This window comes from Peromyscus leucopus, chromosome 12 (genome assembly GCF_004664715.2).
Source record: "Peromyscus leucopus breed LL Stock chromosome 12, UCI_PerLeu_2.1, whole genome shotgun sequence".
Lineage (NCBI taxonomy): Eukaryota > Metazoa > Chordata > Mammalia > Rodentia > Cricetidae > Peromyscus > Peromyscus leucopus.
Genome location: NC_051073.1, coordinates 51,154,621 through 51,178,073, shown reverse-complemented (window position 1 = coordinate 51,178,073; position 23,453 = coordinate 51,154,621). Strand labels below are relative to the sequence as shown.

The window sequence follows — 23,453 nt, the reverse complement described above, 5'->3', positions numbered from 1 at the left end:
CAGAGTGTACACACACACCCCTGCTGATAATAGGCACTATTCTTGTGGCCATCCTTATCATCACCATTGAGTCAGGTGGTAGTTTGGAGATCAAAGGAGCCACCACAGTTGTCACCAGGAAAACAATTGCTGCTGCTTTCTGCTAATTACAGAATGGTGACTTGCAGCCGCTCTTTCAGGTCAGATTGTCATTAGGACTCTTGATAAATGAGAAGCCCAAGAGAATAACAACATAAAGGCATAGTTAGTGGTTAACCGGGATTCAAACTATTTGTCTCCTGGAGTTTCACATAGTCGCTTGAGCCAGCAGGCTTCATGATACTCCAGATGTCTGGAGAGGAAATAGGCTTCCAATCCAGCACAGACTGGTGCTGGCAGATGATGAAAGTCCTCCCCAGCCAGGTGATCTCAGTGTCAAATGTGCTACCTACCAACTCTTCCACAAAGTGTTCCCATTCCTTAGTTCAGAGGCATTTGGAGAAGTCATTACGTCTTTGACTTCGATCTTGGTATGATCGTATTATAAGCATCTGGTGCTGCCTTGGAACATTTTTAGCATTATTCTGGTGTTTTCTAGAAATCTGGATTGAATATGAACTGTAGGGGGCTGAGTTTTTTTTTTTTTATTGTTGTTGTTTTTTCTGAGTTATTGGAAGTCAGGTCTTGTAGTTTACCTCTCTGTTCAAAGAGCAACAGGACCGGCCTGAATTGGAGGGAAGGGAGGTTCTCTAACCTAATTCCTGGAGGCCCTTCTCTCCCTGTGTTGTGACCCAGGTTACCCTTATGAGAAAGGCGTATAGCTCTTTCAGCCAAGACTGGGAGTCAGTTATGGGAAAATAAAACTTGGCGTGAGCCATAGTCTCAGTGAACCAAGTCCCAGCTTTGTCTGATTTTCAGCTGGAAGTCTGTCCAGTGGCTTTACTTCTCCTTAAATAGGAAGCAAGTACTGTGTATTTCTCCAGAGTTTTCCTAGGCCTTGAAAGCAGATGCTGACAACCAGATACAGTGTAGGCTGCCCTCACCAGCTGGCCCATCTTGCCAAAGGTAGTTGTAACATCTGGTGTGGGCCTACAAACACTAGAAAACTTAAGGTTTCAGACATTAGTCTAAATCACTTCTCGGCCTTTTGGCTAAGATCAAGTGCAGACATTAGTCTAAAGAAAGTCACAAGGCTTGAGCAAATTCCAACGCCCTTATGGGTTTGCCAACGGAGAGGATATTATGTATGAGATGCTAAAATGGATTCACATATAAAGTAATTCTTTATTGTTAGTATGTAAAAATGTCACTATAGCATAAGAATATTGGTGTGTATGTTGAGTAGAAAGAGCATAGACAGAATTGATCAGATAAGAAGAAGTTGCTGGGTAATGGTTCTTAACTAAAGGATGAAATGAAGAAGTAGAATATAGCATGTGGGGATTTTTTTTTTCCTAGAAAAACATTAACTTGAAAAATACTTTGATATTGGTATCAGATCCCCATATATTAAGAACTATAACACAACAAATACTTTAAATTCCCTCCATCCTTCCCTCTCCCTCTCCCCGCTCCTGTGTGTGTGTGTTATGTGAAGATGCTTGACCTTCCCCTACATTCAGAGGCCATTGGAAGACATCTGATGTCTTCCTCTATCACTCCCCACCTTATTCCTTTGAGACAGGGTCTCTCTCGGAACGTGAGCATGTTGTTTCCACGAGAGGTCCCAGTATGTGTCTGTTTCCACCCACTAATGCTGAAGTTGCAGGTCTTTACAAGGCTGCTAAGGATATGAACTTACTTACGTCTTCATGTTTGGGCAGCAAGTGCTCTTGCCTGCTGGGCTGTCTCCCCAGCACTGATAGCTTCTTCTGAAGGAATGAGTGTTTAAGGAGAATTAATAGAAAGGACATAAAAAAAGTGATGGATGTGGGATATAATAATAATAAGAGACAAAGCATAAAGTGCTTCTTCAAATAAGGAATACACACTGATGAATTTTAAACTCACTTTTACAAATAAGGATGACTGAATACATTTTGTCTTCGATTTTATTGAAGAATTATGTTATATGGTGAAGCTCACAATCATCAGTATCCATAACGATCCCCAAATCCTGCTCTCCTTTTGAGGCAGTCCAGAAAAATTGATCCTCTGACTCTAACTGTTGATTTTATCTGTGGTTGTAGTGTCTGGCAACCACCTTTTTTGAACCTCACCACCCTTAGTAAGGCAGAGTCTGGGTGAGTGGGTTTCTACAGTGTCCAGTTGTTTCCTGTGTGTTCATGCAGTCTCTAATTATCAATAGTATCTAGATAGGCTACAAAGCCTAGCACCCATTCACTCACCTTATTCCACCACTCTCGGCCTGTAAGATCAAATGGACCAGTGTTTAGGTCAATAAGGGAGATAAAAGAATATAGGTCAAGTGTGTAAAAAAAAAAGTCACTGGAGAATATGGTCTAAAGATAAGTGATTCCCTGTCAAAAGATGAGCAGATAAAGAAAACATGGGATATAAACTCAAAGAAATTTTCATAACCATTAAGAAAAATGAAATTTGTGGAAAAGTGGATGAAACTAGAAATCATGCTAAGCAAAATAAACCAGACTCGGAAATACAACTAAATATTTTCTCTCATATGCAGAAGCTAAATTTAAACTTTTATGTGTATATGTGTATGTATATACATAAAAAATAGGCTTAGATGTAAACTGTTATAATCAGGGATAATACCATAAATGGCAGAAAAAAAATTAAATAGTGGGTTTATTAATGGAGAAACCTTAGGAAATCAAATTTATATCATTCTCATTTGGGAAACTGAGGTATGTCATCTTTATCTAACTTTTGAAGGAGTTGATACATTTTATATATTTGTATAAGAAGTTATACATAGATGGTTCTTGAATCTGTGCCTGATCCTTTCACCCTATAACTCCCTGCCCTCTGCAGGCAACCATATATACACACATGTAAAGACAGATATACACATACATATACGTATATATGGAAAGAGAGAGTCACTAAGTTGCCCAGAGTGGCCTGGAACTCACTTTCTAGTCCAGATTGGCCTTGAACTTACCATCCTCCTGCCTCAGCCTCCTGGGATTCCAGATGTATATCACCAATGTGTTGAGAGAAGCCATAGTTCTGATATTGAAATAGAGAGCTGGAATACAGTGCACGGAGGAAATCTTTTTGTTGTTTGTTTGTTTGTTCATTTTTTTGAGATAGGGTTTCTCTGTGTAAAAGTCCTGGCTGTCCTGGAACTCACTTTGTAGACCAGGCTGGCCTCAAATTCACAGAGATTTGCCTCCTAAATGCTGGGATTAAAGGTGTGCGCCAACACTGCCCGGCTGGAGGAAGTCTTAATAGATATATTAGTTAAGTTACACTGGATCCATAACATTAATGGCCTTATATGCTATGATAAGAATTCGGGTTTTCTTATGTGAGATAGTAGCTTTCTGTCCTTTGAGTGAGTACATTATACTTAGCTAGGAAACCTGTTAAGTGCAGCTCACTTGGCCTTACCCTGAGGAATTCTAATTTGATTGGTCTGGAATACAAAGATTGAAATGGTAAGCTTCCAGGGACTGTGATGAAAGTGGGCGATCCATTCCACATGCCAGAAAAACAGCTGGCGGGAAGAGGGAGGTGCCACAGCCACAGCAGAGAGTGAAATGGCTCTGGCATTGGCAAATGGCTTTAGAGCTACGAAGTGCAGTTCTTGCCTCCAAGGAAATAATGGAGTTCATGATGGTATAAATATGAGAGATCATGGCCCATGAACATAGATCCAGGTCACCTTGGATGGCCTGCTCTAATGTGGAAGAGAGTATATGAATTTTCATAGTGATAGAACAAAAGAAAACTTGTAAATCAATGTGTTAATTAAATACATTGGTGGTAAGATCTCATTAGTAGTTACAGCAGATCAGAGCAATCTACAGGTTCCAGGTGTGTGTGTGTGTGTGTGTGTGTGTGTGTGTGTGTGTGTATGTGTGTGTGTGTGTTCTAATGTATGCCAATGTGTGTAGCAATCAGAGGTTGTTGTCAGATTTCTTCTTTACTCTTCACCCCCTTTTACTTTTTTTCTTTTTAAGACAGGGGCTCCCCACTGTGTAACCCTGGCTGGCCGGACACTATATATGTAGACCAGGCATTTTTGAGACAGATTCTCTCACTGAGCCCTGCTTGCTGATTGACTGGACTGGCTAGCTAGTCCATGCTCAGCTTTTTATGTGGGGCTAAAGATCCAAACTAAAGTCCTTATGCTTGCTTCCGTGGCATATGAGTCATCTCAACACCAGATGTTATCTTTTAACATTCTTAGCTTTAGGGTTGGTGGAAGTTAGAGATTTGCTGAGTAATACATTCCAAAAGCTTTACTAACAGTCAGAAAGATGCTAGGTCAAATATGTTTGGGAGTAAGTGGATATGAAGGAAACTAAACATAGCCTGAGATAATTTTTTCTCTTAATCTACAACATTCTATCTCTCCCCAACTACAACACTGTAGTCAGTCATCAGTCATTCAGAGTCTGTGCACTCTCCAGCATAGATATGGCTTCCTTGAAAAACTTCAGTTCACAGCTTGAACTTAGGGAAAGGTGAGAGGAAAAGAAACCATGGATGCCATGGAGAGGAAGCAGTCACAGGCTGGGCTTGTGGACCATTTGGACCATAATGCCAAGCATACAATTCCTTAATAGCTTATAATTGAAGCTTTTTTTTTTTTTTTTAGTTCTACTGTGCTGTCTATAGTCAATCAAATACTTGAAGAAACTTACTGTAGCACAACCTGAATTGGGCCACGATTTGGGATCAGTATTCTTGAGGGATGAGGAACCAGGCAAACTTCCCATTATCAGGCTACTGGTAATAGTGAGAAACAGTTCACCTCCACAGTCTGGTCCTTCCCTTGATAATCCTACTCCAAATGTCACGAAACAGACTTGGATCTGTGAGTCATTTTAGCTGGACAAGGAGAATGTGAATGGTTTACAGGATTTCCTTGGAGAATGGCTACTTGGAGGTCTTACAGCGCTTCACAAGAACAAGCATGCTTAGGTAGAAGTGGACAGCCTTAAGCATCTGTACTTTTGATGCTGCTTCCCCCAACTGAAGTGCATACATTAATGCTGCTCTGATTTGCACAGAATGCAAGAATAGCAGAGACCCGTGGCTAGAGCAGGCAGCCAGAAAGAGGAGGTGGCCTCATATGCACCTTCCTCAGAATTTGGCTTGGAGTGGGCTCTGCCCTGCTGTATATTTGCCTCCATCCTCCTTCAATTCCCCGTTGATCAGAGCCTTCACTGTTTTCCTTGGGCAGATTTCTTTCCTCAGGCCAAACATGTAGACATTTCAGTAGCCTGGGAGTGTGAAATGTTTTATTTCTAATATTTGGCTGGGTTATTTCTGAAAACATTTTGCTTGAGAGGAGAAACCAGATTGTGAAACCGGCTTCTTGCCAGTTAGAACAAAGTTTGTCTTAGATCTTGAACCAGGGTCCTCTTTGTGGATGATTGTGAGGTGTGTGTGTAGCACAGAGTGGACTGTATGGGAATAAGTTGTGTTGGGTGAGTCCTACCCTCATTTTACTTCTAGTTATCAGTGTGAACTTGAGCAAGTTAGTCCTCTTTTCTTTCTCAGAGTCAGTTACAGGTTGTGGTTCCTGAGAAAGAGACCCTGACATTCTTCAGTTTTGAATGTAAGGAGGTTAATGGGGAGTTAATTCCTTTCCTCCATTCCTGTGAGAGAAAGGAGGGCAAGGATAGACAAAGGGTGATTTTGAGCTCTAATATGGTTGACACTTAGAGCTGTCAGTTTTGAGATGAGGGGAATGCCTTTTATGTCTACTATCTCCCCACAGCCTCACAGCTACCATTGCACTTGAGCTGTGTGTGACTGAGAGAAAGGTGGCTCTTTGTTAAGAAGAGCAACTCTCAGGGAGGGGAATCCAGCTACAAATATAGAAAACTCAGCTCTGAAAGTAGGTGGAGCTGAACAGCATCCACTACAGTCCCCCAGATTCATCCTCAGTGATGTAATGGAGCCAAGACTCACAAACCTCAGCAGCATATTATATAAAAAAACCCACTTGGTAACAAATGTTCAGCCATAGGGTTCAGCTGCTTTAGATTGGTTAGGTTTATGTATGTACCTGTACTCAGCCATAAGTCAACTGGGTGAGTCTCCTGACCTCATCTGGGATGCTTTGGTCCTCAGGGTGAAGGAAGTAACTCTAGGATGATCTGGCATAGCCTTGGCTAAAATGGTACCAGGCTGTGTTCCTTATTTTACACTCAGCAGCCTAGTGTGACACATGTCCATAGTAGAGGTGAGAACCATCAAATACATGGCTTCCTTCACGCTGGCTGTATTAACAATCTACTAGTACGAATGAGCTCAGATTCTCAAGGCAAGGATAGTTCAAGCCATTCACCATAAGGGATGGAGGGGGTCACAGTCTGGGCAAGAATATAGACAGGTATAGAGAGGGTAAAGAACTGGGATCATTACATCTGTTACATTCTCCACCTTTCTTCCTTTGCAGCCGCTCACTTGTTTTGTGACTTTACCTGTTAGGTATTAATGTTATAATTTTGGTTCTAATTAGAGCTTAGACTCCCAAACTCTATCCAAGCTACTGACCCCTAAACCTAGCATCAGCATAGGAAGAGCTTAGAAACTGTTAAATATTTCACTGGATAAATATTTTATTGGATAAATAAAACCAAAAGGGAACATATGTACAAGGTCAAGCCAGTGAAATGGCTCAGCATGCAAAGGCACTTGTCGCTCACAAGCGATGACCTGAGTTTAATCCCCACAGCCCATGGAAAGGTGGAAATAGAGAAGAGATTGCACAGTCTTATCCTCTGCCTTCCAAATATGCACTACGGTATACATACCCACTCGCACACATCATAGACACACACACACACACACACAATAATAATAATAATAATAATAATAATAATAATAATAACAACAATAATAAACTTTTAAAAAGAGTTCAAGGCCATCTTAAGCTACAGAATGAATTCAAGACCAAGCCTAGGCTCCTTGAGACCCCATTATAAAAATAAACAACACAAAATATCAGCAAACCCCCTCAAAATTATAATTCCTACATGAAGATAAAACCTGTTTGTAAAGATTTAGAATATTAACCACAAAGGACGTTTTTATTTTTCATAGTTTTATTAACATATTAATTATGCATAACAATTGATGTGTGTGTCCCAATTAGTTTCATTAGTGCTCTTTACAGATAAATGGATGAGAGTGTGTTTATAGAAACATGGGGACTTTATCAGGGTCTACACTGAAGAAAATGGTCTTTCCCTTCCCCCCTCAACCGTTAACTACAATAAAGCTTGATAGAACAGCAGAGCCCCATAATCCTTTCTCCATTCAGCAACTAGGTGTTGATGGGCACCATCTTGTATAGGCATTCATGCTGGTATTTTTCTTTTGCCTTAACTGTTTTTAACCAAGAATAATATCATATTACACATTTACTTCTGCCATTTATTTTCTATGCTGAAGAAGATATACTAAAAACAAACAAAACTACTACATCAACATAACAATTTTTAATTAGTATATATGTTGTTAACAACAACAGCAAACTGTATAAAAATAGATATGTGATCTATATAATATGTCCTATCATATCCTTTTGCATTTTTCAGACAGGGCTTGGTCCTCATACAGCTCTTTAGGTCCTGTGTCTGTGGACCACTTCCATGACACTGTTACAACACTGTTACAAGGAAATAGATTTCTTTCTACTTGTACTTTATTTTGGAGAAATCAAGCTACTTGTCTATATTTTTTCAGGTAGCCTAATCAAATGACTCAAAGTAACAGTTTAACTGTAATCATCCTCTTACCAGAAAAGTAATGGATATTATGTTCAGCTTTAATCTCGTATTTACAAAATATCCTCTAGCACAGCATAGCACTTTGGTACTGCTCATTGGTGTCACATTCATAACTCAGACTCTTTGTGCTAATATGTATGTTTTCACACACTCACTAATTTTATTTTTTTAGATTTATCTTTAATAGGAGGGATTGTTTTAAAGATACAATTTTAGGCAGAGTTGAGGGAAACACTAATTAGTTTTGAAGAGGAAGTAAATATAGATATGTTTTAATTTACCCTGGAGTTATACACTGATAAAACCATGGTGACCTGGAATATTATAATACAGACACACATTTAGGGCCTGCAAAGTGGCACAGCAGATCGAGACTCTTGTATGAAGACTTTATGGCCGGAATACAATTCCTTGATCCCACAGGTGGCAGGAGGGAACTGACTCCTGTGAGAACCAACTCCTAAGAGTAGTCTGTGCTGTGGCATGCACATATGGCACCCATGTACACACACACACACACACACACACACACACACACACACACACACACACATTAAAAATAAGAAATGCATTTAACCTACCGATTTTCTAAGCTCTGAGGCACAGCATAGTAATACATTATGCTACATGTTCATCTCTTACCCATGATCCAATGAGTCCTGGAGTCTTGACATCATGAACGAATATTAGGAAAAGATAAAAATTCAAAGCACAGTTTGACTGAGTGGGTATCACTTTCACTCTATCACCAAGTTGAAAAAACTTGAAGTCAAACCACGAGTTAGGGTCAGTCTGTAAAGCTGCCCTGTCCTTAGAAATGTTTAAATACTTTCCAGATATATAACTTGCATGTTAAGCCACAGATGCCTTGGGTCTTGTGCTCTGGCTGGTTTTATGTCATCTTGACATAGGCTAGAGTCATTTTGGAAGAGTGAATCTCAACTGAGAAAATGCCCCTACCAGATTGCTTATGGGCAACCCTGTGATACAGTTTCTTGATTGATGTGGCTGGCACTACTGTGGGCCTGCTAATGCCAACCCTAGCCTGGTGGTCCTGGGTGCTAGAAGGGAGTAGGCAGAACAAGCCAGGAAGAGCAAGCTAGTAAGCAGCATTCTCCCATGGCTTCTGCATCAGTTCCTGTCTCCAGATTCCTACCCTGTTTGAGTTTCTGTCCTGACTTCTCTCAGTGATAGACTGTGCTGTGGAACTGTAAACTGAAATCAACCGTCTCCTTCCCAAGCTGCTTTTGGTCACAGTGTTTTTTTCCCAGCAATAGAAACCCTAACTAAGTAAGACACTGATTTTCATGTTTCCCATTGACTCAGGAAGTATTCTGAATTATAATGGTTTCCTTGCCTGAAATCTTACATGATGCGCAGTCTTCCAAAGACTCTTAAATTTTGCTTGAGATTGTGTTCATCTGCGAAATTTGTATAGTGAAGAGTTTAACTTCTTCTAGAGTCAAAAGGAACCTGGGACTGGTTTGGAGCATAAACTATTTTTCTCTATGGTGCATGTTTACTGAACTCCAAAGGTAATTATATGCTGAAAGAGGAACAGACACAGACTTCAGACTCAGAATTATCTATAGTGGAAGTGAACCTTAACAAACATGTCTGGTCTAGTTTCCTGGCAATTTAAGTGAAGACTCATACGTTGGCAGGATGGACAGTTTTCTAGGAATGCTAGACAGCCTTAAGGCTGACACTTCTGATTCACATGAATAGGGTGGGTAGAGATGGATTTGCCATTCTTAGGGGAGTGGTTTTCAATATTATTTTATGTACTCATTTGTTTCCTTTATATCTATCAATTCACTAATTAAATCACTAGAACTGATTTAATTAGTATTTTTTGCATGTATTGAGAGTTAAGTATATATAACTAGGAAATATTATCTGACTTGAGCTGGTTGAAAGTTCAGTGTCTCCATTCACTCTCCTCTCAACATTTTCTGTTTTGCCATACTCATTTCTATTCACATTTTTTTTTGGCCTTAAGATAATGAGAAACCTATGCATGTGGTGGATGATGAGGATTTGGTGGACCAACATCTCATCGGCGAGCTGAGGAAAGAGTACGGAATGACCTACAATGACTTCTTCATGGTGCTGACAGATGTGGATCTGAGAGTCAAGGTACGGGCTCTTGCTGTGGGTGAAGTGATGCAATCCCTTGGAATATAAACTATGGTTCCCTGTGGTCAATGAGTTCACTAGATTATAATTCATCACAAACTATGCCATAGTAGTAAGGTTTTGAAATGGTCCTAGTATTTCAGTTGTCTTACAAATTTGCATTCAGAAATGATCTCTTAGAAAAAGATTGGGTTGAGATGAACTTAGCCCAGTTATGTGACTCAGACCAAATCCTCCCATCACACTATGCTGTGAACTTACCAGACACTAGTTAAATGATTGCAGTGATCTAAGCCCTGGGAATAAAAGAGAAGGAGCAATGCCTTCCTTCAAAAAACCTGCACTTACCACAGATCCCATTATGGAAAGTCCTGACTTAAGATAAAAAAGACTGCAAGGATTTTCCATCGACTTTCTTTCTGTAGGGACAAAGTTTCTAACCCATTGAAAACTGAGTTATGCATTCATAATAATAATAACAACAAAATAGCTAGCTTTTATCACCATTTTTCTTGCACCAAGCACCTTGCTCAAACCTATGCAATCCTTGTCTTAAAGATATAAATTAAGTACCAGTGTCTCGTTTCACAGAGAGAAAAAACATAGTCCCAGAATGGGTACGTGCCTTGTCCGAGTTGATCCGGCTAGAATTAGATTTCATCCCGACAGAGGCTAACTACAGATCTCATTGTCTTCATCATTCCAGGATGCTGATATTATAAGAAGGTGTTGGGGGAGGGGGGCTGTCTACACCATCAGAACAACTGGCTTGATCTGCAGTATTATTGTGGTCCTGCGGAGAGATCACTCTATTAACATGTTCCACATATGGGTCACCTCATCTTTCACAGGAAAAGTTGGACTAGATGATCTCTAAAATGAAACCCCATTGAGGCCAAGTTGTAAGCCACACTCAGATGGCCCCTCATATTGGTTCTGCTGAGCAGGGCCCATATCCACATCAGGTGACTTTTAAAAGTATGGGTAGCTGGGATCCAAGGAAATGAACTTCATTGTCTAAATAAAACAGGATTTGACGGGAAAGTCAAGTTAAAAACCCTAGGATGCCGTGTCATTAGTTCTCTACGTTAGTGTGCTTACTGTTCCTCACTTCTTTGGTTGTGTCATAAACAGGAACCAGATTAGTGCTAGGCATATGGGAGTAAATGTAGGGCTTGTATGGTAGGGAAGATATGGATCATTTTTAGTAAAAGAAGACAAAAATAATTCGTTATAAATACACCAATTGCTTCCTGGAGTCCTGATTTTAAGCAATTGGCAGAGAGTACTATTGCAAAAGAGCATTTATAAACCATCAAACCCTCTAGGCTCCAAATCAGAAAGTTTCCCCAGACCTTGCTAGATGGCATAAATGATATGTACCCTATGCTTTCTTAAACAGCAATACTATGAAGTGCCAATCACGATGAAGTCTGTGTTCGATCTGATCGATACTTTCCAATCCCGAATCAAAGACATGGAGAAGCAGAAGAAGGAGGGCATTTCCTGCAAAGAGGACAAGAAGCAGTCCCTGGAGAATTTCCTGTCCAGGTACATTATCTTACATTATCTTTGCGTTCTCAGGAGAGGCTAGCACCATTTTGCCTGGAATGAACTCAGAACCAAAGAAACCTGGCACTTCGCCTGTACTTATGGGAGAGTGCTTGTCTGTGTCTGAGCACCTTGTCTGCTGGGCTTAGTCAGGAGTGTCTGGAAATGGTTCTGGTTGCAAGGCTCCAACTATAAAGGTTGATTTGGTGATATTGGATGGGTCTCTTCTGTTCCTTTTTTTTGGTACAGAGCAAATGCAAAACTTCCAAGAGGCTTGCTTCGTACAGTCAGTGAATCTAAGATGCTGTGAACATGATTTTTTTTCTTCATGAGCCTACTTCCATTTCCAAATGGGATTTGATATACTGTGCTTGATTTTCCACATCCTTATAACAAGACAATGAAAGTTTCACTAAAACCCTAAAAGTAGGACTCCTCTTGACCTAGCTCCAGGATTCCCTGGGGAGTATTGTGTACTCACAACCCTTTGATAGCAAGGGGTAGGAGCATCCCCCAGAGAAGACAGTATTTGCTCCATGCCTTTTCAATGTTGGGTAAAAATTTCATTAGGACTTTGAGGCCCTAAGAGAGACAAAATTGAAAATTACACCCACAACAAATAAAATCACATAGACCTCAATATAAACACCACCCCAGCTGTACTTCGTGGCTGAGGGTCTCCCCAAAATGAAGCAAACATTTGCTGGAGGCTCAGTGTGAAATGTGTGTCACATGGGCTGAATCTTCACACATTGCCTCACGTTAGTCAGGGTCTCAGGAATTCAAGGAATCGGAAGCGAATAACTTGAATTCCTGCAGACCCGAGAGACTTGGGGCCCTTAGGGCATAGCGTCTCATCTAAAGAAGGTATGATTTAGCGTTCATATGAGGATTCAATCTGCAACACATCCATTATGTTGACCCTGGGCGTCTCAACTCATCTGCTTTAAAAATCTTTCCACTGCAAAATGAAAATAATGGTAGGAGGGGCCCCTCCTCCATCCGAGTTGATGTATACTCATCCATGTTGGTACCAAGAACTTCACCTGGTATACATTCAGATGTAAAATGTTGCCCATAGGTTCTTGCGTTTGAATATTTTCAAATGTTCCCCCCACACAATTGTGTTCACTTAGATTTCAACTTGTGCTATCCTTCCTAATTATTCAATTACACAACCTCGTGTAGTTACAAGTTTGTCCCTACACCAAATTCTTTTAACATTCACAAGATCATATGTATGTGTGTGTGTGTGTGTGTGTGTGTGTGTGTGTGTGTGTGTACATATTCACTCACAGGTCTTGTGCATGGTATCATAATCTCTATAAGTCTGTATTACAACTGCTCTGTTGTGTCCAGAAAACCCTTTCCTTGAAGTTCACCACCTCCTCTGTACCCTCCCTCGTGGTAGACAGAAAATCCCACTGACTAGCTGAAGAGAGGTTGACACTTCGTGGCTGTTTGGAGAGTGAGAGTCAGTGTTTTTTAATGGTGACCCTTGGTGAGTCGACCACACTCCTAGAAGTAGTTGGACAATGAACATTGCACTTAATGGCTTTTAAAAAGAAGAAGAAGAAAAAACTGGAAGTTGAGTGGGTAGGAAGTTATGAGTGGGAGGATAAATCTGAGAGAGTTGGAGGGTAGAGAGGGTAGAGAATATGATCAAAATATGAAATCCTCAGAGAATTAATAAAATATCTTAAAATTTTAAACAGAATGATGCATTACTCGATGGCAGGAATAAACTAGCCCTGTGTTGGAATTCTGCCTTCCCCCCACCCCTCCACTCTTTGATCGTGAGATATTGGGCCGATTTTTTAACTGCCTGGGGATTCAGTTTTCTAATTTGCAAAATGATAATAAGTGTTCTTGTTCTTAAAATCACTGTGAACAGGTAATTGAATACTACAGGTAGCAAGGGGCTGGAACCTAGCACCAAGCAAGTAACCAATAAATGCTAGCTAGTACAGTATTCCCACATGTTGTGCAGGCCCTGTACCACACATGGTCAACGAGAGAAACTCCGTAGACCATTCGGAATTGAAAGCTAGGCAAAGAGAAAAAGGGAAAAGAAAAAACACTGAAATTGGGCGGCGGGGGGGGGGGGGGGTGGTGGTGTTTCTATGACTAAGCCAGTCCCTAAATGGGAATTTTCCTTGAATTTGCTGACTTGTTGGTGAGATGGCACAGCCTGGTTTCAACTGACCAGACCCTGAAACCAGTCTGGTCTTTAGCACTATATTTTACGCTATAATTACCCTTCCCTGAGACAGAAGCCCCAAAGAGTGGGCAAATGCACACTACTTCGGTATGCCAGTTAAAAGAAGCAAACACATGCCGACCTTGTAGGGTTTCACTGACTGAAAAGCTCAAGTGACAAAAGAACCATTTGCCCCCAAATGGGGACCTAAGCAGGGTCACAACTGTTATCACAGACAGGCCTTGGATGTTATTTCCTTTAGTGCCTGGGGCTGGGGCCTTGGATCCCTATGAGCGAAGTCCCATCAGGAATGATGGGAAGCAACCTTCTCTGGGTTGTGTCTGAGACAGGGCGTCACATCCCTCTCCCATCAAAACCTCATTCAGTGGCACATACAGGTAAACAAGTCAAAACAGACCTCACTAAAATAGCTCAATGGCTCCATGGAGGCCAGAGAGGTTGGCCTGGTTAGATCCTGGCTCGGGGCCAGCTCTGGTCTGGCGCTCCTCCTAAGGAAGCAGGGAAATCCAGAGACCAACCGTGCTGGAGACGCAGCCGCCGCCGCCACTGTTCCCTTTCCCAGGGACCTCTGGACTGTCTCATATGCTCCTTTCCCTCTGTCTGTGCCAAAACATTCATCTCCTTATCCTCAGTGGAGACTTGTTTTTCTTTCCCTTTGAAGAAAAACAAGCAGAGGAAGCGAATGTAATGTCGCAGCAAGCAATTCTTGGCAAGGCTTGGGAGACAGGCATCCATTCAGAGCTTGTATTTCATTAGACTATTATTTCCCCTCATTCACCAAAACCACTGTTCCCTCCAAGAGGCCATTCTCTTTGGGGTCAAAAACTCTCATGTTCACTCTGAAGCTAGATAGGGCATAGGGAGAGAAACCATGCGCTCAGGGATTGTTAATGCCTGCTGGTTGCCTGCACCTGAGGCAGAAAGCAACATCCCCAAACCTTTCCAGTTTGAGACAACGCCATTCAGCTTTTCCTTGGAAGCATACTTCTCACCACACTGGGGACCCCTAGAGCATGACGAAAGCATCGTCATCCTCAAGCCTATAGTTTGGTACCACCTTGGATTTACTAGCTGGGCTAGTAATCCTTCCTGATGTCTCTCTCATCATTCAGAAACCGGTGGAAACAAAGCTTGCTTTCTTGAGCCTTAGTGAAGAGCACTCACTGTGGAGGGAAAATGGGCTTTCAAATGACACACTGACACAAGGATCAGATCGATTGTCATGTGGCACAGTGATGGATGACGTCCAAGGTATACGAATGACAGGCTTTTAAACTGATGGATGATATCCAAGGTATACGAATGACAGGCTTTTAAACTGGGAGCTGCAAATGAAGACACAATTTCCCAGATCCATGCCATCATATGGATAACATACTGGCGGGTTTTGGCATTTAATTTTGTAACGCCCCTTTGAAGTAGACACTGATATTTTCGATTCCAGAAATAAGGGAAAAGTGAGACTTAGTTCAATTGCATGACATGCACAAAGTATTCAAAAGGTAGTGATGACAAACTTGAATTCAAGTTACCACATATAAGATAAAAAGTCTATTAGTGCACCATGACAGTAGAAGCTGGGTTTGCCAAAATCCCATGGCTTTCCACTTCCTCGGGGCAGTTGCATTGGCTTTCATTAATGATAGTGAGATAGAGATCAGAACTTACATTAACCTCTAGAGTAACAACGGGCCGCTAAGGACAGGACACAGGCTTTTATTTTTCAGAAACCATCTTTGACTCTTTTAGTGACTTTCCTGTTCTTCTTGCTGCCACAGTCACCCACTTAAAATATAGCAGTCTTCTTCTAGCCTTTTCTTGTTTGTATTCTCATCTCCCGATGCCTGCTGAACGCCACAGGCTGGGGCTCTAATTCTCTTCAGTACTCCTCTGTTGTCTTGGTTTTGCTGCCTCCCTCACGGTTTTGACTAGTCTTCCTTATAACTGAGAGCTTCCCTTTACCCTAAGTGACCCCACGGTGACCATGACCCAACACATCATGTGGGCATACTGTGGGAAGGTTCTATGGGCCAGGGATTTTTATTCTGGGAATGGAAAAACCCAGCAGCCAATGTTGTTCTGCTTTCTTACACTGGCCTCTGTTGTCTGAAGCGGTCACAGCAGCCTTGTGTGTCTTTTCCAGGTTCCGATGGAGGAGGCGGTTGCTGGTGATCTCTGCCCCTAATGATGAAGACTGGGCCTATTCACAACAGCTCTCTGCCCTCAGTGGTCAAGCCTGCAATTTTGGTGAGTAGGAGGCACCTCCTTTCTGCTTTCCCATACCACTCTCATTCTGGATGATTCTAAACTGAAACAGAGCCTTAGCTCATCCAAATATATTGCAATCCAGATGTAGATTCGCAGACACATATTCTATCTATTGAATGTGAAGTTGCTTTCAAAGTACTGTTTTAGTCAACTATAGGTCCCCTCACCTTCCTTTCACATTCTATACTGAAAGTATCTACTGCTTTACTTTTAATTATTTTTTAAACATGTCTCAAGATGATGATATACAGGCACCATCGTTTATCTGATACTTGGGTACAGGCTACTAACACTAGGTGCTTCTCCATAAATTGATCTTGTTCTGGGAATTAATGAAACAGAACCTTTTGTTTTTTTAAGAGACAGAATGTCACTATGTAACTGCCATATCCTCCTCTGTGCTAGAATTATGGGTGTGTGTAACTGTGCCTCGTTCTGAACCTTATTAAGTCAAGTCAAAAAGTTTCTTTTCTCCTTGTTGCAAATCCCTCAATGTTTTGAAAAATAACATGGCACCTTACTTACTAAACATTAGGGTAACTGAAAGCACTTGCATTGTTTTTTATCTGGCCACAGACACATATGCACAGTACATAGAACTTATTACTAGGTTCAGTGTGAAATGGGATGATGGTGAAGTCAATAGTGCCATGTCATAGCTGACATCCATGAGCTGTGCAGCTGCAGAGAGAGCACCCTGAGTCATTAGAGGTATGGAGGGTTGGTTTGGTCATTGGTTTAAAAGTTCGTCATTACAATATTACAAATCCAGGTGGTTTTGATTCCTCCAGTAGGAAGAGTCATGTCTACAATCATGGTGCAGCTATAAAACAGTCCTTGATTTTTGAAGGAAGGGTCTTCATGTGATTTGTGAAACATTATCAGGACTGTGATATGACTCTGTGGTATGGCCCAGTGCCTCTAAATTACACGCGCTTTTCGATTGTAAGATGTGAAATAGCTCAAAAGAAAACAGAAAGCAAACACCAAATGGTAAGACAATTTAAGAACTTCTCACTTACCCTCCATTCATCCAAGCTAATAATTTGCAACTATTGACATAGAATATGTGATTGTGTCAATATTCTGAATTGTATTTTAAATGATTCGGAGTCATCAATGGTACTAGGTGTGAAAGGTGTTCTTAGGGCAACCAAGGATTCATCACAGTAAAAATGTAAATCAAAACGAATCCCTCTTTGGTGGCCCATATCTATAATCTCAACACCAGGACGCTCAGCCCGGAGTTTGTGAGTTCCAGGCCAGCCTGGGCTGTGGAGTGCCACCCAGGTAAAAAAATAATGATGGCAAACAAAGTCATGGCTTGCTCCCTTTCCGTAGATGCCTTTTTCCAGAGCTAAGAGGTGGTTTTTTTTTTTTTTTTTTTTTTTTTTTTTTATTTATTTATTCTGGCACAGAAAGCCTATGCCACTTTAGTGCAAGCAAAGCCTTCTGTTACTTGCAGGAAATGTGAACAAATCATGCTTTCCAGGAGTCATTAAATTCATGATCATCCCTTCTGAAAATATGACTCACTGGTATTTGGAATAGAATGTTTCACCTTTCCGAGAAAAGATAAAGGTGGAAAACTAAACAAAACTGTGGGAAACAGCATTTTCCCTTGATTTTGGCTCCTCCTTATGGGAGCCCTCCCACATAGAAAGCTTTTCATTTTCTCCCCTGGGCAACATACTCCACTGATCTTATCATTAGCTCTGAGCTATTACCCCTGCTAGATGCTTCATCCTGATGTTTTCTTTCTGAATCCCTTCGCATGCTTTTCATCTTCAAAAGAATTCCAACAAACTATCAAGGCATGACCTTCCCTCCCTTGCTGAAACCTTAGCTGAAGATGGGAAGCAAGCTGTGCTTGCCTGGGGTTCCCCTAGGCATGCTGTGTGTGGGTAAGAACCTGCCAGTCAAGCGAAGCACCTACCCTGTGACTGACGCTTTAAACATCACGCACCTGGTTTGCATGGCTTTTCTGAGGGCCAGTTATCCATCAAAGGTGTCAAAACTTCAGGCTTAAGTTGTTTTTTGTTTTTTCAGAATATCAATCATTGTGCTGAGCTCATGTTAGGTATTTTACTGCCAATAGTTTCATATTTGGGTTTTTTATAGAAAGAGTCATTTTTAGAGCAAATTCTTTTGTTTCACCCCACCCGCCTCATACATAAAACCACTTGATTCTTGCTAATCCTAAAATCTGTAACTGGTTTTTTTTTTTTTTTTTTTTTTTTTTTTTTTTTTTTTTTTTTCAGTTTTAAAAGTGTGTCCTATCTTTTGGAAACATTGAAAACAGATTATTCTACTTGGCTTTTTGGCTTTTTATGTTCTGTATTCTTTTCAAATTTTAATTGACTTGAAAACTCACCAGTTGTCAAGTTGTGGGAAGTAAAAGCTGTTTTCAGATCTTCTCCTCTAATTTTGTGGCTTTCTTCTCCTGTGTCAGGTCTGCGTCACATAACCATTCTGAAACTTTTGGGCGTTGGAGAGGAAGTTGGAGGCGTTTTAGAACTGTTCCCAATTAATGGTAATGTTTCATTATTTTAAAACATTATGAATTAGCGTTAAGTTTAATTAAATCATGTTAAGCTATATGCAAGCAGGAAGTATACCTCAAAGAACAGTGTGTGTGCACAAACATGCTTGTGTGCCCATGATGTATCTGTGTCAGGGGCGGGACTAAGGACTAATCTTGGTTTCGATACAAAATTATTCAAACTAACAGTAAAACATATCTGTTTTTATAATCAAAATCATGCTTTTTGTCTATAACGAGTTTAAAGTTTTCAAAGTGTTTTATGTTATGTCATTTAATCTCATGATTGTTTTATGAGGTTGTATCAACTTGATTTCCTTTCAAGAGATAAGGAAATGCAATGCAAGGCTCAAAGAAGCTGAAGAAAATGACTACAGACGGAAGGTTTCAGAAGGCGTAGCCACTCCTTCCTCCTACTGAAATAAACGCCAGTGGATGAAATAGTTGGCAGAGTGCCAGAGTAGACCCCCGAGAAAGCCTCAGTTCCCCTCTCCTCTTTTTTCTTTTCACACATGCTATTAGTTTAGTTTCAGTCATTGGTTTTCAATACAATTGGCATTTTTCACCCTGGACAACAAAACAAGCTTTCCGATGTTTCTTGAAAGGAAAATGGGAATGCCAGGCAGCAAGCTAATTGGAAATGTGTCTGTATATAGAAACATCATTGTTTGTCAGTGACAGTTTGTAAAGACGATGTTGCAGGGTTAAATTAAGGCATGGGTTCTGTATTTTGCAACATTCTCAAAAGAGATGCCCCAGGTTTCATAGTTTGACACTAACAACCTTGCACAACATGGCATGTAATTTCTAGCTCAACGCTCCCGGCAGACAACTGGATTTTGAGCTAAAGAGAGCAGGTTCGTGGGTCTTCTGCTCTCACAGTGATTTCCCCTGGCTTTGTTATGTCTATGAATTCTTGACTCTTTAATTCACTAACAACCATTCCAATGCTTTTCCAGGGAGCTCCACTGTTGAGCGGGAAGATGTGTCAGCCCACTTGGTGAAAGACATTCGTAACTATTTCCAAGTGAGCCCAGAGTACTTCTCCATGCTTCTAGTTGGAAAAGATGGGAATGTTAAGTCTTGGTATCCTTCTCCTATGTGGTCGATGGTCATCGTGTATGACTTAATTGATTCCATGCAACTTCGGAGACAGGAAATGGCCATTCAGCAGTCACTGGGGATGCGCTGCCCAGAAGATGAGTATGCAGGATATGGTTACCACAGTTACCACCAAGGCTACCAGGATGGCTACCAGGATGACTACCGTCATCATGAAAGTTACCACCATGGATACCCTTACTGAACAGAAATATGTAACCCTATTCTCATCCAGTTTCCCCCTCATCTGCTAAAGCTGGGTGTGGTCAGTTACATAAGAGAAGTCGTCCATACTCTACATTCTCTGCCCTTTTCTTTCAGTGTTCTTTCAAGATTAAAGAAACAGTAAACTTTCCCCTACTCATGAGTTGTTATTAAGACATTTAAAAGAATTCTCTAACTTGAGAGAGGGAAATCTGGTGCTAAATAATTGTACTGAAAAAAAAGTTACTATTTCTTTCTTTTCTTATAATAGCTATTATTTGATATGCAAATTTTTATAAAGTGTTTATGCAATCTTTTCCTCATTTTTATATATGTTTAAAAAATAAAGATCACAGTATAGATGTTTACAGAAAACATCTGCACAGACACAGAAGACAGCAGATGACTTTTTTTTCCTTTTGAGACAGGATCTCTCTGTGCAGCTCTGACTGATCTAGAATTCACCATGTAGATCAGGCTGGCCTCAAACTCACAAGGCCCCCTCGCCTCTGCCTTCCAAATGTTGGGATTAAAGACATGAGTCACCATGTCTGACTACAGATGGCTTCTTAACACTTGAAATGTCAGCCTAAAAATATTTACAATAGTTCTTTGCCACATGAAGTTATTTTATGAAGCCTAGTAACACTAGAGTAGTGATATTGGCCATCAATTGTAAACCAATGTTTGTTATAAAAAGACAATTTGTAAATTCCTGTCTAACTCTGTGACATTTGTGATCTTTTCAGCTTTGGGGGTAAAATACTAAATGCAAAGGTTCTATATTGATGTTGATTCTCTGAGCATGACTTCAGCCTTTCTTGGCTCTGGTGGCCTTAGTCTAGAGGACAAAGGTGCCAGATGGCCATCAGAGTCACCTCTCAAATTTGCTGAAAGGAGTGAGTAAAATGAAAGATTTATTTAGAAAAAGTGAGAAAGATTCCCGAGAGTGGGAGGGGGTCCCAAAAGACAAAAAACTGCTTTGGCTTTATGGAATACTGTTAATGGCAATTCTGAAAATTCATTTTAAGAAATAAAGTTTATTATTTAAAAAAATTGAGCTGTGTGTAGGGGCTTTTTAAAGGTCTTGGGGCAGAAACTAGGCAAAACCTGAGTGTACTGTGGCTGGACCAATGGGAGCTCAAACGCTCTGTTGACCAGGGACATGATCAGGCACTGTTTGCCCAATCAGAGAAGCATCATGAGTTTCAGCCCCCTCTAATCATTCTATTTCAACCTCTGCTTGGTTTGCCAGCCACCCGCCTTGACTGGGTCTACCAGCTGTTAGTCAAACCAGGCTCATTTTGTTCCCAGGTTTTGTGACCAACCTGTGGCTTACCATGAACCCGTTCACTGCCTATGGGAGCTAACTCCTACACAACTATAAAAGGTGCTGGAGTTTTTCTTGGTACTTCATACATAGCTCTTTTGGCTTGCTTTTTGCCATGGACTGTCTTCAGAAGGACCAAAGAGAAGAAGGGTGAGCATGGTGCTAGACAAAAGTCAGGAATGACTGGAAGAGACGGCCTATACAAGTAATGATTTGATGATGCCATTCATCATCATAGGACCTTGAAAGTTAGACTCCACTTAGTATAAATGATTCAAATAGGCCAGGCGGTGGTGGCACACACCTTTAATCCTAGCACTTGGGAGGCAGAGGCAGGCAGATCTCTGTGAGGTCGAGGCCAGCCTGGGCTACAGAGTGAGTTCCAGGAAAGGCTCCAAAGCTACAACAGAGAAACCCTGTCTAAAAAAAACCCCAACCAACCAACCAACCAACCAACCAAACAAACAAACAAACAAACAAAAAGATTCAAATAATTTGTACCATTTTCTGTATACTCTGCTAGAATACAAAACGAGAAAAGACTTTTCTCTTTACACATAAACTCAGACAAGTAGAGAACAGTTACAGAGGCAGCTAATTGTAACAGTGGGTACAGCAATGGAAAGAAAGGAGAGGAGGCAGCAGCAAGTGAGAAATGAGGAGGAACTGCAGTTCACTGGTCATCTGGATGAGTAAACTGTTTTTCCTCCAAGTTCCCTGTGATCTTACAGGTGTCTTCCTTCCATTGGCTCCATCATCACCATGGTCAATGATCAATGGATTTTGGATACTCACAGCTTCCCTTCGAATGTCATAACTTTCTCAGCTTTAAGAAATTTTGGGGATATCCATGAAAGATGGTAGCACTAGTACTAATTCATTCATAAACACTCCTTCTTTTCTGTTGAATGAAATGCAAATGAGTAGTGAGTTCGTCAAAGAACGTTTCATCAAGGAAATAGTCTTAGTCCTACTTTTTTGAGAAATATGTGCCTGTTAACCGTCCACAACTTGGGGAAGGCAGGCAGCTGGAAAGATAATTAATCTACTTGTAGTCTATTGTCCATGACATAAAGAGCCTCTGTGGCTGAGGCCAAAGACAAGAGACACAGATTTATGCCTACATTTTTCTATCCAGCTTCAAGAGAAAGGAGGAGGCGGGTATGGAGATAATGGTTTAAAGTTAGAGCATAGAAGCCTTATATCATCATTGGGGCATCAAAGCCCTGTAGCATCATTGGGGCACCAACACCCTGTGTCATCATTGGAGCATCTGTACCCTGTATCTCTGGGAACACCAGAGCACTTAGTTCTTGACTCTGGGCCAGGATAAAGACAGTAGAATTTACTATGTGCTGTTTACAGTCTCAAACTACTGGGGTTGGGTGGTTTCTAACCGGCATAACATTATGCCTAGCCAATTAGATGGCCAAGGAAGTACTTAAAATTCTACATATGGGCTGGCAACATGGATTAGCAGGTAAGAGTGCTACCTGTTGCCAAGCAGGATGAGCTGACTTTGACTCTCAAGACCCACATTGTAGGAGAGAACTGACTCCTACAAGTTGTTCTCTGGCCCATCTACCCCCCTCAACTCAGCAATTGTAACAAAAATTAAAACAAAAGAAGATATTCTACTTAAAAATTCTGCTTTGAGCTTTGTTAAAGTCAAGATACACAGATCTTGGTGGTTCAAACTGAAGGCAATGGAGGAGTATAGCATGTGCCGTATAAGGCTCCTAAGAAGCTTATGCACTTAATGTCCCTGGAGTCTTCAATGAGTGCATTCTCCTGTCTTGCTGCACTCTGTCCTCTGACCTTAAATGAAAGTCTTACATGAGTATGTTCTATGAAGTCTGGGGAGCACTTTCAAATGATTGAACTTGAAGGACTTGAAATACGACGGCTCATTGGCTGTGTGTGCACTTGGCCAGGATATCCGAGGCCGTGGGTTTCTTTAACCTCTAGCACCATAAACAAACAAAAATAATAGATGAATTGGGAAATCTTTGCAGGGTAGAATAGTTTTACATATAAAACATAGATTATTAAGCCTGAATTCTAAAAATACTTTGTATGCTGTATTGAAAGCACACACGTAACAGCTATTAAGAGCTATAAAATGTAAGCCTAAAAGGCATAAAAATTCCAGTGGTCATCTTTACAGCTGCAAATAGAGCTGAGCTGTTCAGAGGCATTTCATTCCACCTGACTGACTTT

The 23,453-nt window shown here is 40.9% G+C and overlaps 1 protein-coding gene across 3 annotated transcripts in view; it reads left to right on the top strand.

The window, feature by feature from the left end:
• The window catches only part of Ccdc80 (coiled-coil domain containing 80), a 32,507-nt gene extending 12,288 nt beyond the window's left edge, over positions 1-20,219 (top strand). For all 3 annotated transcript variants that reach the window (XM_028872069.2, XM_028872072.2, XM_028872071.2), the window contains 5 exons: positions 9,880-10,016; positions 11,419-11,567; positions 15,932-16,035; positions 18,509-18,589; positions 19,558-20,219. In XM_028872069.2, coding sequence (XP_028727902.1) covers positions 9,880-10,016; positions 11,419-11,567; positions 15,932-16,035; positions 18,509-18,589; positions 19,558-19,904 — 818 coding nt within the window. In that variant the 3' untranslated portion in view covers positions 19,905-20,219. The remainder of the gene's footprint in view (positions 1-9,879; positions 10,017-11,418; positions 11,568-15,931; positions 16,036-18,508; positions 18,590-19,557) is intronic.
• Positions 20,220-23,453: the final 3,234 nt, after the last annotated feature.